We start from the raw sequence: 14,055 nt of genomic DNA on the forward strand, positions 1-14,055 counted from the left end.
GTTGTATTTTCTCTCTCCACCCCCCACCCCAACACAAGGACATCAATGCTTCCCACACCAGTAAGCCAAATGCTCGTCCTTCCGAAAATTACTAACAATACCTCCACAATTCAAACAAATGAAACTGCTTCCATCTGCAAAGGCATCCAACATGATCTGCTTCCTGCCGCTCATAGCGAGTATGGAAGAATCATTAGCAGCAGCATCCAGCAGCTCATCAGGAGGATGAGGTGGCTGCGGTACTAGTGGATTGTTAGGGTTTGAAGGCTGCTGAGCTTCGGCAATAGCACACTCTGCAAACAAGGAGGCCAGCTCGTCTGCTGCAGCGTTCTCATGGATTTTGTTCCTGTAGAGCTCGCGAGCACGCTGAAGAGTATGGAACACAGCGTTCTCTCCTCCTCGAGATTTCATAGCCGCCATTACCTGTTTCCAGCAAAGAATCATGCTCCATTAACAAAACATTATGACAGGGAAAGGCTTACATGATAATATACAGAACTTACAGTTAATTCTGTATCTCAATGCGTTACCCCCACACTGAGATACATTATCTGTTGGATATTTTTTTATGCGTAAATATCATTTTTATGGCAAGTATTCAGAAGGTAAAACGGGAAAGTTATCATAGGCAAACGATCAGATTTTGAGATTCCTTGCAGAGAACATGCATCCTACCAGGAAAAAAAAGCAATAACAACACAATATATATCACTTCTACACAAGCATTGAGACGGCGTGTTCAAACAGGGGTCAACTATCAGACATCAGAAAATGATGAGATTTTCAGGCTTCCGCTAAGGGAAAAAATTCTTAATGGAAGTTAATTCTTTTTTATCAGTTATTGAGGGTGGGGTGTTGATAGTACTGCCTATATCAACATGAAGTTATAAATCTATTATCACTCCAAAGTTGAAGGAGCATCTCGTATATGATAACACAAGAGTTGGCAAGATAAAAGAGAGACCTCGTTAGACAAGTTCGGGATTTGTGAAGCCACAGAAATACATTAGGAAGGCCTTAATGAAATAATGCTTCCAAAGATTCAGACTTAAATACTGTGATACCACATGCGACTTTTGAGGTTATTTCCCCTGTCAACTCGAGCACCGTTCAGAATCCAGAATGTTACAGCAAGACATGCATCCGCTTCTTCCAAAGGCATAAGCCTTTTTTATCCTCCTAAAAACAAATAACACACATGCATATTAAAATTTTATTTGCCTCCTTTTGATTTAAATTAAAGGAGGTTTTTGCGTACCCCTCCCCCTCCCATCCTCGTTCTACCTATTTCAGCTTCCTTAGTTATCTGAAACACCTAACAAGCAAACTTGACCTTAATTGCTAAGATGGGAAGATCACTAGGAAATATCACTACTCAGGTAGAGGGTGTCAGTTTGACTCCCACTCCCATCCTACAAAGAAACTTTCTCCCATGTTATTTACCAGCAGACAAGGCGGATAACATACACATATTTGTGGTGTTGAACATGCGCATTAAGAGGCTTGAAAGGAGAAAATAAAAAAAGTTGACCATTCTCTGGTTTCTATTAACAGAATCCAGCTAATGTCATCCTCAAAGGTCAACCTTCACTTGCTTGAACTGGACCCGTTAATCCTTGCCACTCCAACCAACCTTCACATTGACAAGCTGGGGTGACTTAATTTGTTTTAGTTCCCCAGCACAGTAACTAAGACATTGATGGAACTATACCACAAAGAATCTAGAATATAAAATTACAATCCAGCAATATGAAAAATTCACTTTACTGAATAGCAAATTTTCCAGAGTTCATCTTAAGTTCGTCTTAGGAGATTTTTCAAGCTGATGGTCTAATAGAAAATAACACAAAGTGGACATCCTCAAGGTTCTGGAAGTTCCGACTCCCTGCTTAAGCCTCCAAATTTGTAAAATTTCAAATATCCAGTCTGATGGATGCTGTGAATCCTAAAATCAAGATCCAGAGGCCTGCGACGTACAAGGTTGAGATCAAACTCTTACATATCCGCTCAAAGGTAGTTAAAATGTTTATTTATGTACATGAACAATTCTCTACTTCTACACACAAGGAAACAACATCCTCTTTATCAAGATTCCCGAATGATCACCAAGAAACTAAATAATTTTACTGCATATAAGAATACAAGTTTACATCATCTTTTTCCTTTCATATACACGTTTTTCTCTTTGCTGCAATTCCAATCAAAACAATCTAAGACAAATGTTTCTCAACACCTATATTACGTTTAAAACGTTAATCTCATACATGTAACATTAAATAGTGCACTAGTTTGCAGTCTGATGACTAGATACTCAAGCAATGTCAGCTGATGTGATGCAGCCATGTTTTGGCTAGAATATCCTCTTTTTCAAGGTTCTAATGAGCTAATTTACAATGATTAATAACTTACAATGACTGCATCTCTTATTCGGTTTTCTAAAATGATTTTATCTTCTCTCCCCTAAAAGTAAATAAGATTTCCTTTTTTCTGACACATCAAACAAAGATTATTTAAACGAGTGACAAACAGGAATAACTAGTACAGCTAAACCAACAAGTTTGCTCCCCACCTATACAATTAGAGACCCTGAAGTCATTATTCCCTTCCCTAACCTTAAAAAGCACACCCATATTCTTGTTGATAGAAGCTAAATTCCTTCAGTACTTTCCTTGATTTAAATATCCATTCTTACTCAACCTAAGTCTACCTAGAATCCTTCAGCAAGTGCACATGAACGTATGAGGAGCTGAACGATGGTGTACACAACAGGGCTTCAATATCCATGTCAGAGAAAGAAGACGGTGATGGTGAAAATGCATTTAGAGCATATGAAGAGGTAAACTTGAACTTTTATCCTTTCTCTGCATTAGGCTAGCCAAAACCAATATAATAAAATTATAGCAGTTGCATAAAAATAAATAATAATAATAATAAAAGGTTTGAACCAGCATTTTCTGCTTCCCTATCAAGTATTTTGTAAATGTACAAGGGCTTTCAGCCATTTATTAACAACATTAAGAGCATGGTGGAGATGGACCTGAAAGAACCCGGCAAAGTCAAGAGGTTGATGATCAGTTTTGCAAGAGTTTATTTGATAACGCAAGGAATCTTGAGGATTTTTAAGAGATTACCGAATCTAAAATCTTGATACAATATTCAAACTTAAAATCTACCCCAATCTAAGGAAAAGATTTTCCTTCTTATATGTTCTTCTCTTGTTGACTATAACTTGTTTAACCCTGAAAGCTCTAGTTTGTATGAAAAACTGTGATGCCATTCGACTCATGGTCACATTAAATCATGTTCTAAAATTTTTGTAGGTTACAAATCAGATGGTAACGGATGAAAGATATGTTCCATTGCAATATTAGCAATTTTCATGGGCTATAATTCACGATTTCTATCCATTTTAAGTTCTTTTGACCTAGTCACAATTTAACCCCCCCCCCCCCCCCCGAAACTCACGATTTCATGCCGGGCTATAACCCCAATTTGTTTATTTTCACTAATTCACCAAATTGACAACATAATTGGCTTACTTAACATTCTAAATTTTCATTGCGCGCATAATTTCGTATTTTAATGTCCGTTTTACGCTGTTTTGACCCTAGCTGACAATTAACCCCGCCCCCCCCCCTCCGAACTTATGATTTTCATGGACTATATAACCCACAATTTTGTTCATTTTTATCTAATTTCACCCAATGGCAAATGATTGGCTTACTTCAACATCCACAAGTTTTATAGGTTATAAGCAACGTTTTTTGTCCATTTTCATTTGTTTAGAGCTAATGACAATTAAGTTATATGTCTTCAAAAATCATGAATTTCATGATCTATATATAACCCACAACTTTGTTCATTTTCATGTAATTTAACCCGTGAGTCTGTGACAAATAATAGACTTCAATATTCTAAATTCTTATAGGCTATAAGCAATGGTTTTTATCTAACTTTATTTTTTTTCGAGCCAATGACAATTAAGCTTCTTTTTTCAAAATAACCCTTAATTTTAGTTCACTTTTATATGTTTCACCCTAATGGCAATTAATAAGTGTACTTTAAAATTTTCATTCAACGAGAAGTAAGTTATTGTCTCATTTTCAGTCATTTCCATCCAATGTCTAGTAGGCTTCTTTCCACAAAATTCATGCTTTTCAATGGCTATAACCCACAAATTTGCCCATGTTTGTCCATTCTAACAGTATGACAAATAATTGGCATGCTTCATAATTAATCCACGATCGTAGTCCATTTTGAATCGTTTCGACCCAATGACAATAAATTACCCTACTTCAAAATTCACAATTTTTATGGGCTATAACCCATGAATTTTGTCCATTCGTAGTCATTTCAACCGAAGGCAATTAAGTTTTTATTACGTACAATTCATTATTTTCATGGGCTATAATCCACAATTACGTCTTTTCATCTATGTCCGCCTAACAGCAGATAATTTACATATTTAAAATTTTTTAATCTTTATGAGTTATATATAACCCATGATTTTTGTCTATTTTCATTCGTTTCGACTACAATAAATTGACGTACTTCAAAATTAGCAATTATCATGTGCTATTAAGTTTTTTCCTCAAAACTTGCGATTTTGTCAATTTTTAGCCGTTTTGACTTCGTGGCAGTTATGTTTTCTTATTCCAAACTCACGATTTTGCTAGAACATAACCTATAATTTTGTCCATTTTCACTTGTTTTCATCTAACAATACATAACTAGCTGATCGGCTTACTTCAAATTTCTAAATTTTTATGGGCCGACAACGATTTTTGTTCATTTCCATTTTGTTTCAAGCCAATGACAAATAAATTTTCCTATCCTCAAAATTCATAATTTTCATGGCTTTAAACCCGCAATTTTTAGCCATTTCTATATATTTCTTCTCCACGGAAATTAATAAGCATACTTTAAAATTTACAATTCTCATAGGTTACAACCCAAAATTTGTCCATTTTATGTCGTTTCCATCATATCGCGAATAAGTTTTCTTTCCATAAAATTCACGCTTTTCAAGGGTGTAACTCACAATTTTGTCCATGTTCATCTACTTCCATCGAATGAACAAACAACTAGTGTACGCTAAAATTATTAATTTTTATAGGTTATAGCTCAGAAAATTGTGAATTTACACTCCACAAAATTATTGGTCATTAAGTTGAAATGAACAATACTGAACAAAATCATGGGGTTACAGCCCATGAAAATGATGAATTTTGAACTCCGCTTAATCATTTTCCACTGGATGGAAACAAATGTAAATCGACCAACATCATTGGTTATAGCTCAGGAAATCGTAAATTTTAAACTTTACAAAATTATTTGTCAGTGAGTTGAAATCAATGAAAATCGACAAGACCGTGGATTATAGCTCATGAAATCGTGAATTTTAAACTCCGTAAAATTATTTGTCAATGAGTCAAAATCAACAAAAATGGACAAGATCGTGGGTTATAGCTCATGAAATCATGAATTTTTAAACTTTGCAAAATTATTTTCCATTAGGTGGAAACAAACAAAAATGAACAAAAACATGGATTATAACTCATGAAAATCGTGAATTTTGAACTCCGCTTAACTATATGCCTAGGCATAGGCATGGTCCGTGTCTGTTCAGGCCCATGAACCAGGCCGCCAGGTTCAAGGCCGGTCCGGGTTTGACCTGGACCCACACGGGACAGATTGGGCAGGGCCTGCCTCTTTGATCCCAAATCTGAGACTAAACTCAACCCGGCCCACAACCCACCTAGGGGTTGCTAGGGCCAAAACTGGCCCATGGCCCATGGATCATGGGCCGGCACATGGGTTCTTTTACAAATTTTTTTCTATTTTTCCTTTTTAAACTATATTTAACTGGTATTTATATTTATAAAATTATATTTTATTTATTTTTTCCTATTTCAAACTCTTTATTTAAGATGAAAAATACGTGTGTATGTGTATGTATGTGCATATGTTGCACAAAGTTAAACATCACACACAAAAACATCACAAACACACTGATATATGTAGTTCTGACATTGTTGTGTTAGTCACTAGACTTTCTTAGTGGGCTTCTAGGATTTTTTTAAAAAAAATATTTTCAATTTTGTTAAAATTTAACCCAGGCCAGACCAAGCTAAGCCGAACCAGGTCATTGGTGGGTCAGAATTGCCTCTTCAGTCTAAGGTCTGGATCAAAACCCGACTCGGTCCAAGACTCGCCTTCATTGTGGGCCGGGTTGGGCCCGACCTATATATGCCAATTAATGGAAACAAACCAAAATAGATAATAAGCCAGGGTTATAGCTCATGAAAATTTATGTCACTTGCTCCAAACAAAAATGGACAAGAAGCATGGTCTATAGTTTATGAAATCGTGAATTTTAAACTATCATTAATTATTTATCATTGAGTGGAAATACACCAAAATGAACAAAAATCGTGAATTATAGCTCATGAAATTATGAATTTTAAACTATAAAAAATATTAGCCATTAAATCGAATCGAAAAAAATAAATACAACTCATGGATTACTGGTCATGAAAATTATGAATTTTTAACTCTACTCAATTATGTCATTGGATGGAGACGAACGAAAATGGACAAAAATCATGGATTATAGTTTATGATATCGTGAATTTTAAATTTCGTAAAATTATTTGCCATTGGGTTGAAAAGAACAAAATTAAAAAAACACCATGGATTATAGCTCATTAAATCATAAATTTTAAACTCCATATAATTATTTGTCAATAAGTAGAAATAAATGATAATAACAAAATTATGAGTTATAGCTCATGAAGACGTGAATTGAAATCCACATGATCATTTCCCACTAGGTGGAAAAGAACCAAAAATGCACAAAATTATGAGTTGAAGCTTATGAAATAGTGAATTCTAAACATTAGGTCGATACGAACAAATATGAACAAAAGTCTTAGGTTATAGGTCATGAAAATTGTGAATTTTGAACTCCGCTTAATTATTTGCCACTAGTCGAAATAAATAAAAAATGAACAAAAATCATGGGCTATATAACTCATGAAATTGTGAATTTATGACCTATGCATAATTAGTTGCCATTGGGTCAAAATGAACAAAATGGACAAGGATCACGTATTATAACTCCTGAAAATCGTGAATCTTGAATTCCACACATATTTTGACATTTGGTCAAAACTAATGAAAATGGACAAATAATATTGGTTGCTCATGAAAATCGTGAATTTTAAACTCCGCACCTATATTTTCCATTTGGTCAAAACAAACCNGGTTATTGCTCATGAAAATGATGAATTTGAACTCCGCTTAATTATTTACCGTTTGGTAGAAAAGAACAAAAATAGACAAAAATCGAGACTTATACCTCATGAAATCATGAATTTTAAACTCCACTTAATTATTTGCCGTTAGGTGGAAACGAACGAAAATGGGCTAAAATCATAGGTTATAGCTCCTCAAATGGTGAATTTTGAAATGCGCAAAATTATTAACCATTAAATCAAAATAAACAATAATTTTTTTAGGGTTGCAGCTAGCAAAAATTGTAAATTTTAAAATCTAATAAATTATTTTTTATTGTGCGAAAACGAACGAAAATGGACAATAATCGTGAATTATCACCGATGAAATCGTGAGTTTTGAACTATGAAAAATTATTTGCCATTTGGTCGAAGCAAAAAAAATTACACAAAAATCGTGGGTTTTAACTCATGAAAATCGTGAAATTTGAATTTCACTTTATGATTTGATATTGGATGGAAACAAACAAAAATGGACAAAAATTATAGGTAAAAAGCCATGATATCTTGCGATTTGAACCCCATGAAATTATTGGACATTAGGTCGAAACAAACAAAAATGGATAAAAGTCGTTAGTTATTACTCATGAAAATTGTGAATTTTGACCTCCACTCACATATTTGCCTTTTCATGCAAACAAAAAAAATGGAGAGAAATTGTAAGTTACAGCTTATGAAATCGTAAATTTGAACTCCGCTTAATTATTTGTCATCTACTAGAAACAAACCAAAATAGACTAAAATCATGGATTATAAGCTCATCAAATCGTGAATTTTAAAACTCCATAAAATTATTGACCATTAGATCGAAATGAACAAAAATGAACGATAATTCTGGATTACAACTCATGAAAATTGTGGGTTAGAACAAAAATAAACAAAAATTATGGATTATAACTCTTGAAATTGTGAATTGTAAATTGAACAAAATAATTGACCATAAGATGGAAATGAACAAAAATCACGGGTCAGAGCTCATGAAAATTATGAATTTTAAACTAAGCTTAATTATTTGCTAAAAGGTCGAAATAAATGAAAATCATAGATTATAGCTCATGAATTGTGAATTTTGAGTTCCACTTAATTATTTGTTATTGAGTCAAAAATGGACGAAGATCATGGGTAGCTCATGAAAATCGTGAATTTTAAGCTTTGTTTAGTTATTAGCCATCGGATCGAAATAAATGAAAATGGACAAAAATCGTTCTTTATTGCACGTAAAAATCATGAATTTTGAAATATGCACATGTATTTGCCATTTGCTCAAAAAATAAATAAAAATGGACTTTTTTTGGGTTATTCTCCATAACAATCATAAATTTTAAACTCCGCTTAATTATTTGCCAATAGGTGGAAGCGAACAAAAATGAACAAAAATTGTGTTGTAGCTTATAAATTCGTGAACTTTGAACTCCGCTCGATCATTTGTCATTAGGTGAAAATGAATGAAAATAAAATAAAATCGTAGGTCATAGCTCATAACATGATGAATTTTAAACTCTGATAAATTGTTGAACAATAGATTGAAATGAACACAAATGAACAAAATCCTGAGTTATAGCTCATAAAGATTACAAATCTTATACAATTAATTATTTTCTATTAGGCAAAAACATATGAAAATGGACAAAATCATAGATTATAGCTCATGAAATTATTAATTATTAACTCAAAAAATTATTTGGCATTTGGTCAAAACTAAAGAAAATGAACAAAAATCATGGGTTACAGCTTACGAAATCATGAACTTCGAACTCTATAAAAATTTGTGATCTTTGGTCAAACTTGACGAAAATGGAAAAAACATCATGTGTAACTCATGGAATTATGAATTTAAACTCCGCTTTATTATTTGCCATTAGGTGGAAACAAAGGAAAAGAAACAAATCATAGGGTTATAGGCCATGAAACTTATATTTTGAACTCTGCAAAATTATTAGCTATAAAGTCAAAATGAACAAAAGTAGACAAAATTCATATGATATAGCTCATGAAATCGTAAATTTTGAAGTTAGCTTAATTACTTGATATTGGATGGAAACGAACTGAAATGGACAAACATTTTTGGTTATAACTCATGATATTATGAATTTTGAGCTCCGCATAATTATTTGCATTTGATCAAAATAAGAAAAGGCCAAAATTTTGCTGAGGATTTTGAATTCCGATTAATTACATGTGATTTAGTCGAAACGAAGATGTACAAAAATCGTAGGTAATATCTCATGAAATCCAAAATTTTGATCTCCGAAAAATTATGTCATTGAATCAAAATGGATGAAAATGAACAAAAATCAAAGGTTATTGCATGAAATCGTTAATTTTAAACTCAACATAATTATTTGTCATTTGGTCAAAATGAATGAAAATGAAAAACAAAAGTGGGTAATAGCACATGAAAATCATGAATTTTGAACTCCACATAATTATCCGCCATTAGGTAGAAATGAATGAAAATGAATAAAAATCATAAATTGGCTTACGAAAATTAAGAATTATGAACTTCAATTAATTTTGTCATTAGGTCGAAAGGAACAAAAATGGACAAATCGTAGGTTGTAACTCATGAAATATCGCGAATTAAAAACTTCGGTGAATTATTTGCTACTTGGTCGAAACAAACTAAAATGGTCAAAAATCATGGGTTATGCTCCTCAAATTGTGAATTTTGAACACCTCCTAAATTTGTGAATTTTGAACACCACATAATTATTTCCCATTGGGTGAAAATGAACAAAAATGGACAAAAGTTGTAGGTGATAACTTGTGAAATATTGAATTTTGAACTCCACAAAATTATTCGTCATTAAGACCAAAATGAACAAAAATGAACAAAAATTATAGGCTAGAGCTCTTGAAATCCTGATTTTTTAATTCCACATAATTTATCATGAAGTTGAAATGAACAAAAAACATGGATGATTGTGAATTTTGAATTTCGTTTAATTATCTACCACCAGTTCGAAACGAACAAAAATGGACAAAATTTGTTGGTTACAACTCATGAATATTATGAATTTTCAACTCCACATGTATATTGGTCATTTGGTAAAAACAAATGATAATGGAGAAAATTCGTGGGTTATATTTCATAAAAATCGTGAATTTTGAACTTCGTAAAGACCTTAACAATTGTGTTAAAACAAACTAAAATACAAAAGAATCTTGGGTTATAACCCATGACATAATGAATATTAAACCCCGCAAAATTATTTGCCATTAAGTCGAAACGGACAAAAATAGACAAAAATCATGGTTACAAGCTCATGAAATCGTGAATGAATTCCTCTTAATTATTTACCGCTGATTAGAAACAAATTGATATAGACAAAGTTCGTGAGTTAAGCTCATGAAATCATGAATTTTAAACTGCAAATATATTTGCAATTTGGACGAAATGAATGAAAATGTAGAAAAATGGTGGGTAGCTTATGAAAATCGTGAATTTTGCGCTCCGCTTAATTATTTACCATTGAATGGAGACAAACAAAAATGGACAAAAATCATGGATTACAGCTCATGAAATTAAAACTCCACAAAACTATTGGTCATTAGGTCAAAAGGAAAAAGTGAACCAAAATCATTGGTTGAGCTCATGAAAATGCTGAATTTTGTACTTCGCTTAATTATTTATCATTAGGTAGAAACGAACGTATATCAACAAAAATCATTGGTAATAACTCATGACATTGTAAATTTTAAACTCCACAAAATTATTTGTCAGTGGGTCGAAATGAAAAAATAGACAAATTATGTGTTATAGTTCATTAAATCATGAATTTTAAACTCTGCAAAATTATTTGTTATTAGATGAAAACAAACAACAATGAACAAAAATCACAGGTTGTAGCTCATGAAAATCGTGAATTTTGAAGTACTCTTAATTATTTGTCATTGGATGGAAACAAACGAAAACGAACAAAAATCCTGGGCTACAGTTCATGAAATCGTGAAGTTTTGAACTCTAGTTAATTATTGTTGGGATTTAGTTAGGCTATCCTCGAGGAAGCTGAATAGGATTGCTTCTAAAATAATGTTATTTTTAAACAAATTTGTAACTAAATAAGCAGATAAATAACGAAGCAGGCAACTGAATGCAAACACACATAATTTTACGTGATTCAGCACGATGCCCACATCCTCGGACTCCACCCCATGGAAATCCATCCACTATTTGAGAAAAGTATTGTACTCCTAAGTTCGTCAAAGCTCTTGCATCCGATCCTACCCGATCTCACAAAAGTGCAAAGCAAATACAATCCTTAGATACTTTCACACTCAATCTACCCCAAGGTTAAGAATTCCACCCAGATCACTTTAGCCTAATCTATGGGCTTCTTACAAATCAAATTGAAAAGGATTTAAGATGAAAATATGTCCCTAACAATTGAGTATATCTTCTATAGATGACACTAATGGTTCTGTGAAGATCTCCTCGAGTTATAACCACCTTCAGATCACTAAGAGAACCAAGAAAATAAGCTCCAAGATAATCCTCCAATGGAAAACCCTAATTTCTCTCTATTCTCCAAACCTTTTATCTTTTCTCTTTCATTTTCAATATATAACCTCTGCAATAAGACTTCTCATATGATCAAGAAAACAACCCTTAAGGGTCCTCATCTAGATGTACAAAACGAACGGCTTAGATTAGATCTTAGAAGTCAATGAAATTTGGTAATGTGAACCGGACATCTGCCCTAGGTCCAAACATCTGAGGGTATGGTCTGGATGTCTCTACATCTTTTTCCAAGTATCAGCTTTCTGTACAGATTTCAGACGTCTGCTCAAAGCTTTCAGATGTCTGGCATTCGAGTCAACTTGTTAACGTCTATTTTATCTTGTAGAGCACGACAAGAGATATTTGAATACATAATACAATAGTGATTGCCATAACCGAGTCAAAAGTTATGGCTCATTCAAGTTTTCAGTCTTCATGTGCATGTTTTCAGTCGTCTACTTTGGGATGCAAAACGTCTAGTTTGTTGTTCACCATTTCGACCGTCTTGCTAAAACACTCACATCATCAGTTATACACCTCCAAATCGAGCTCTATTTGTTTCTGTAGATTCGTAACAGAGAACAGACACTCCCATATGCACAAAGTTATATTTAGCATCTGATATGTTTTCCAAATTAATTGTGATCAACTTGTCGTCTTGCATCATTTTTTATAGCTAGCACACTGTTTGGTGAAAAATTTGTAGTAAAAAGAAAAATTGAAAGAAATATATTTGATTTATATTCTCTCAATCTCAATTACAATTTGGATTTTCGATTACAAAAGAGAGGAGAATTGATCTGAATTCCCCCATTTGTTTAAGTCTGGGTTCTTCACGGTAGCGATGAGATGCCTCCCTCGAATGCTCGCATCGAGTTTGCTTCTCGTTGACGATCCGAACGTCTTGTTTCACTGGAATGGTATCTTCTCCTCACGATTTGACGCTGTGGAAGACTTACGTGGTAAGTTTGAAACTCTGAACGAGTTGATAACTCAGAGCGAGTTTAAACTCTTGTAAAAGAGTTGATTGATCTTCACCATAATTGGTTAGACAAGCCAAGCACGAAGATAGCCCTAAGAATCTGTTGCCGAGAAGATGATCCGAAGAAGCCGATCTCTAGATCTCTAAAATTCTTAAAGATCCAAAGATATCCCCCCTCCTCCTCTCCGATCCGAACTAAGCTGATCTTTCAGCTATTTATAGGCAATTAGGGGGTGTAACCGCCCCCTAAAATCGCTCCTTTGTGGGGCTAATGGGATGTAACCGCCCCCTTAAATCACTCCTGAGTAGAGTTGTGATCCCCTCAGATCGTGGGAAACGGTTTTGAAAACGTTCAGCTCGTGTTTGAACGAGTCAAACGCAAAATCCGCATTCTGACGTGAATTCTGCGTTCAAACGTAGCGTCTGGAAGCTCGTTTGCAGCGTATGGAAGTTGCGTTTGTAGCATTTGGAAGCTGCGTTTGTAGCAATTTGGAAGCTGCGTTTGACAGCGGATGGAAGTTGTGTTGGCAGCTTTCGGAGGCTGCGTTTGCGACCGAACATGAGCTGCGTCCGTGGGCTTGAGCTACGTCAGCGATGGCTGATAAGGAGCTGCATCCGCGGTTGAATTGACGTTGCGTCTTGATGCTGAAACGCGAGGACTTCCGCGTCTTGGTTTGAGGAGACCGTTAATTTGTAGTCTTTTTTTGTCAGAACGTTGCAAAGATCGTCGTTTTGTAATGTTTGTTTCAGCTCTTTGATATGTGAGAGTCGTCAGGTTGTAACTCTCGCTATTGATTATGAAGGCTGTTGATTAGAGTTTTCATCAGTTGTGAAGATCGTCAGATTGTAACCTTCATCGATCTACATGAAACTCTTTAAATTATAGCCTTCCAGAAGCCATCAAATTGTAACTTCCATCATCGGTGTTTGATGGGGTCATCTATCTGTAGTGATTTTTAGACAGCCTACACACACTTCATCTCAACACATCATGAAACACACATGAACTTTTGTTATTAATCAAACCAAGTTGATTTTGTGACATCCAACAACTACTTGCCATTAGCTGGAAACAAACAAAAATGAACAAAAGTTGTGGATTATAACTCATGAAATTGTGAATTTAGAACTCTGTAAAATTATTGCCATTAAATAAAAACGAAAAAAAAGGAACAAAACATGTTACAACTCATAAAATTTGTAAAATTTCAAATCTGATAAATTATTTGCCATTGAGTGAAAACAAACAAACATGGACAAAAGTCATACGTTATAAC

General features: G+C 34.0%; 1 protein-coding gene across 1 annotated transcript in view; it reads right to left on the reverse strand.

Moving 5' to 3' along the window:
* Positions 1–6: 6 nt before the first annotated feature.
* The window catches only part of LOC109827896, a 29,267-nt gene continuing 15,218 nt past the window's right edge, over positions 7–14,055 (reverse strand). The window contains exon 2 of the mRNA XM_020394921.1: positions 7–423. Within this exon, the coding sequence (XP_020250510.1) occupies positions 43–423 (381 nt within the window). The 3' untranslated portion in view covers positions 7–42. The remainder of the gene's footprint in view (positions 424–14,055) is intronic.

This window comes from Asparagus officinalis, unplaced genomic scaffold, assembly GCF_001876935.1.
Source record: "Asparagus officinalis unplaced genomic scaffold, Aspof.V1 AsparagusV1_Un522, whole genome shotgun sequence".
NCBI classification, from domain to species: domain Eukaryota; kingdom Viridiplantae; phylum Streptophyta; class Magnoliopsida; order Asparagales; family Asparagaceae; genus Asparagus; species Asparagus officinalis.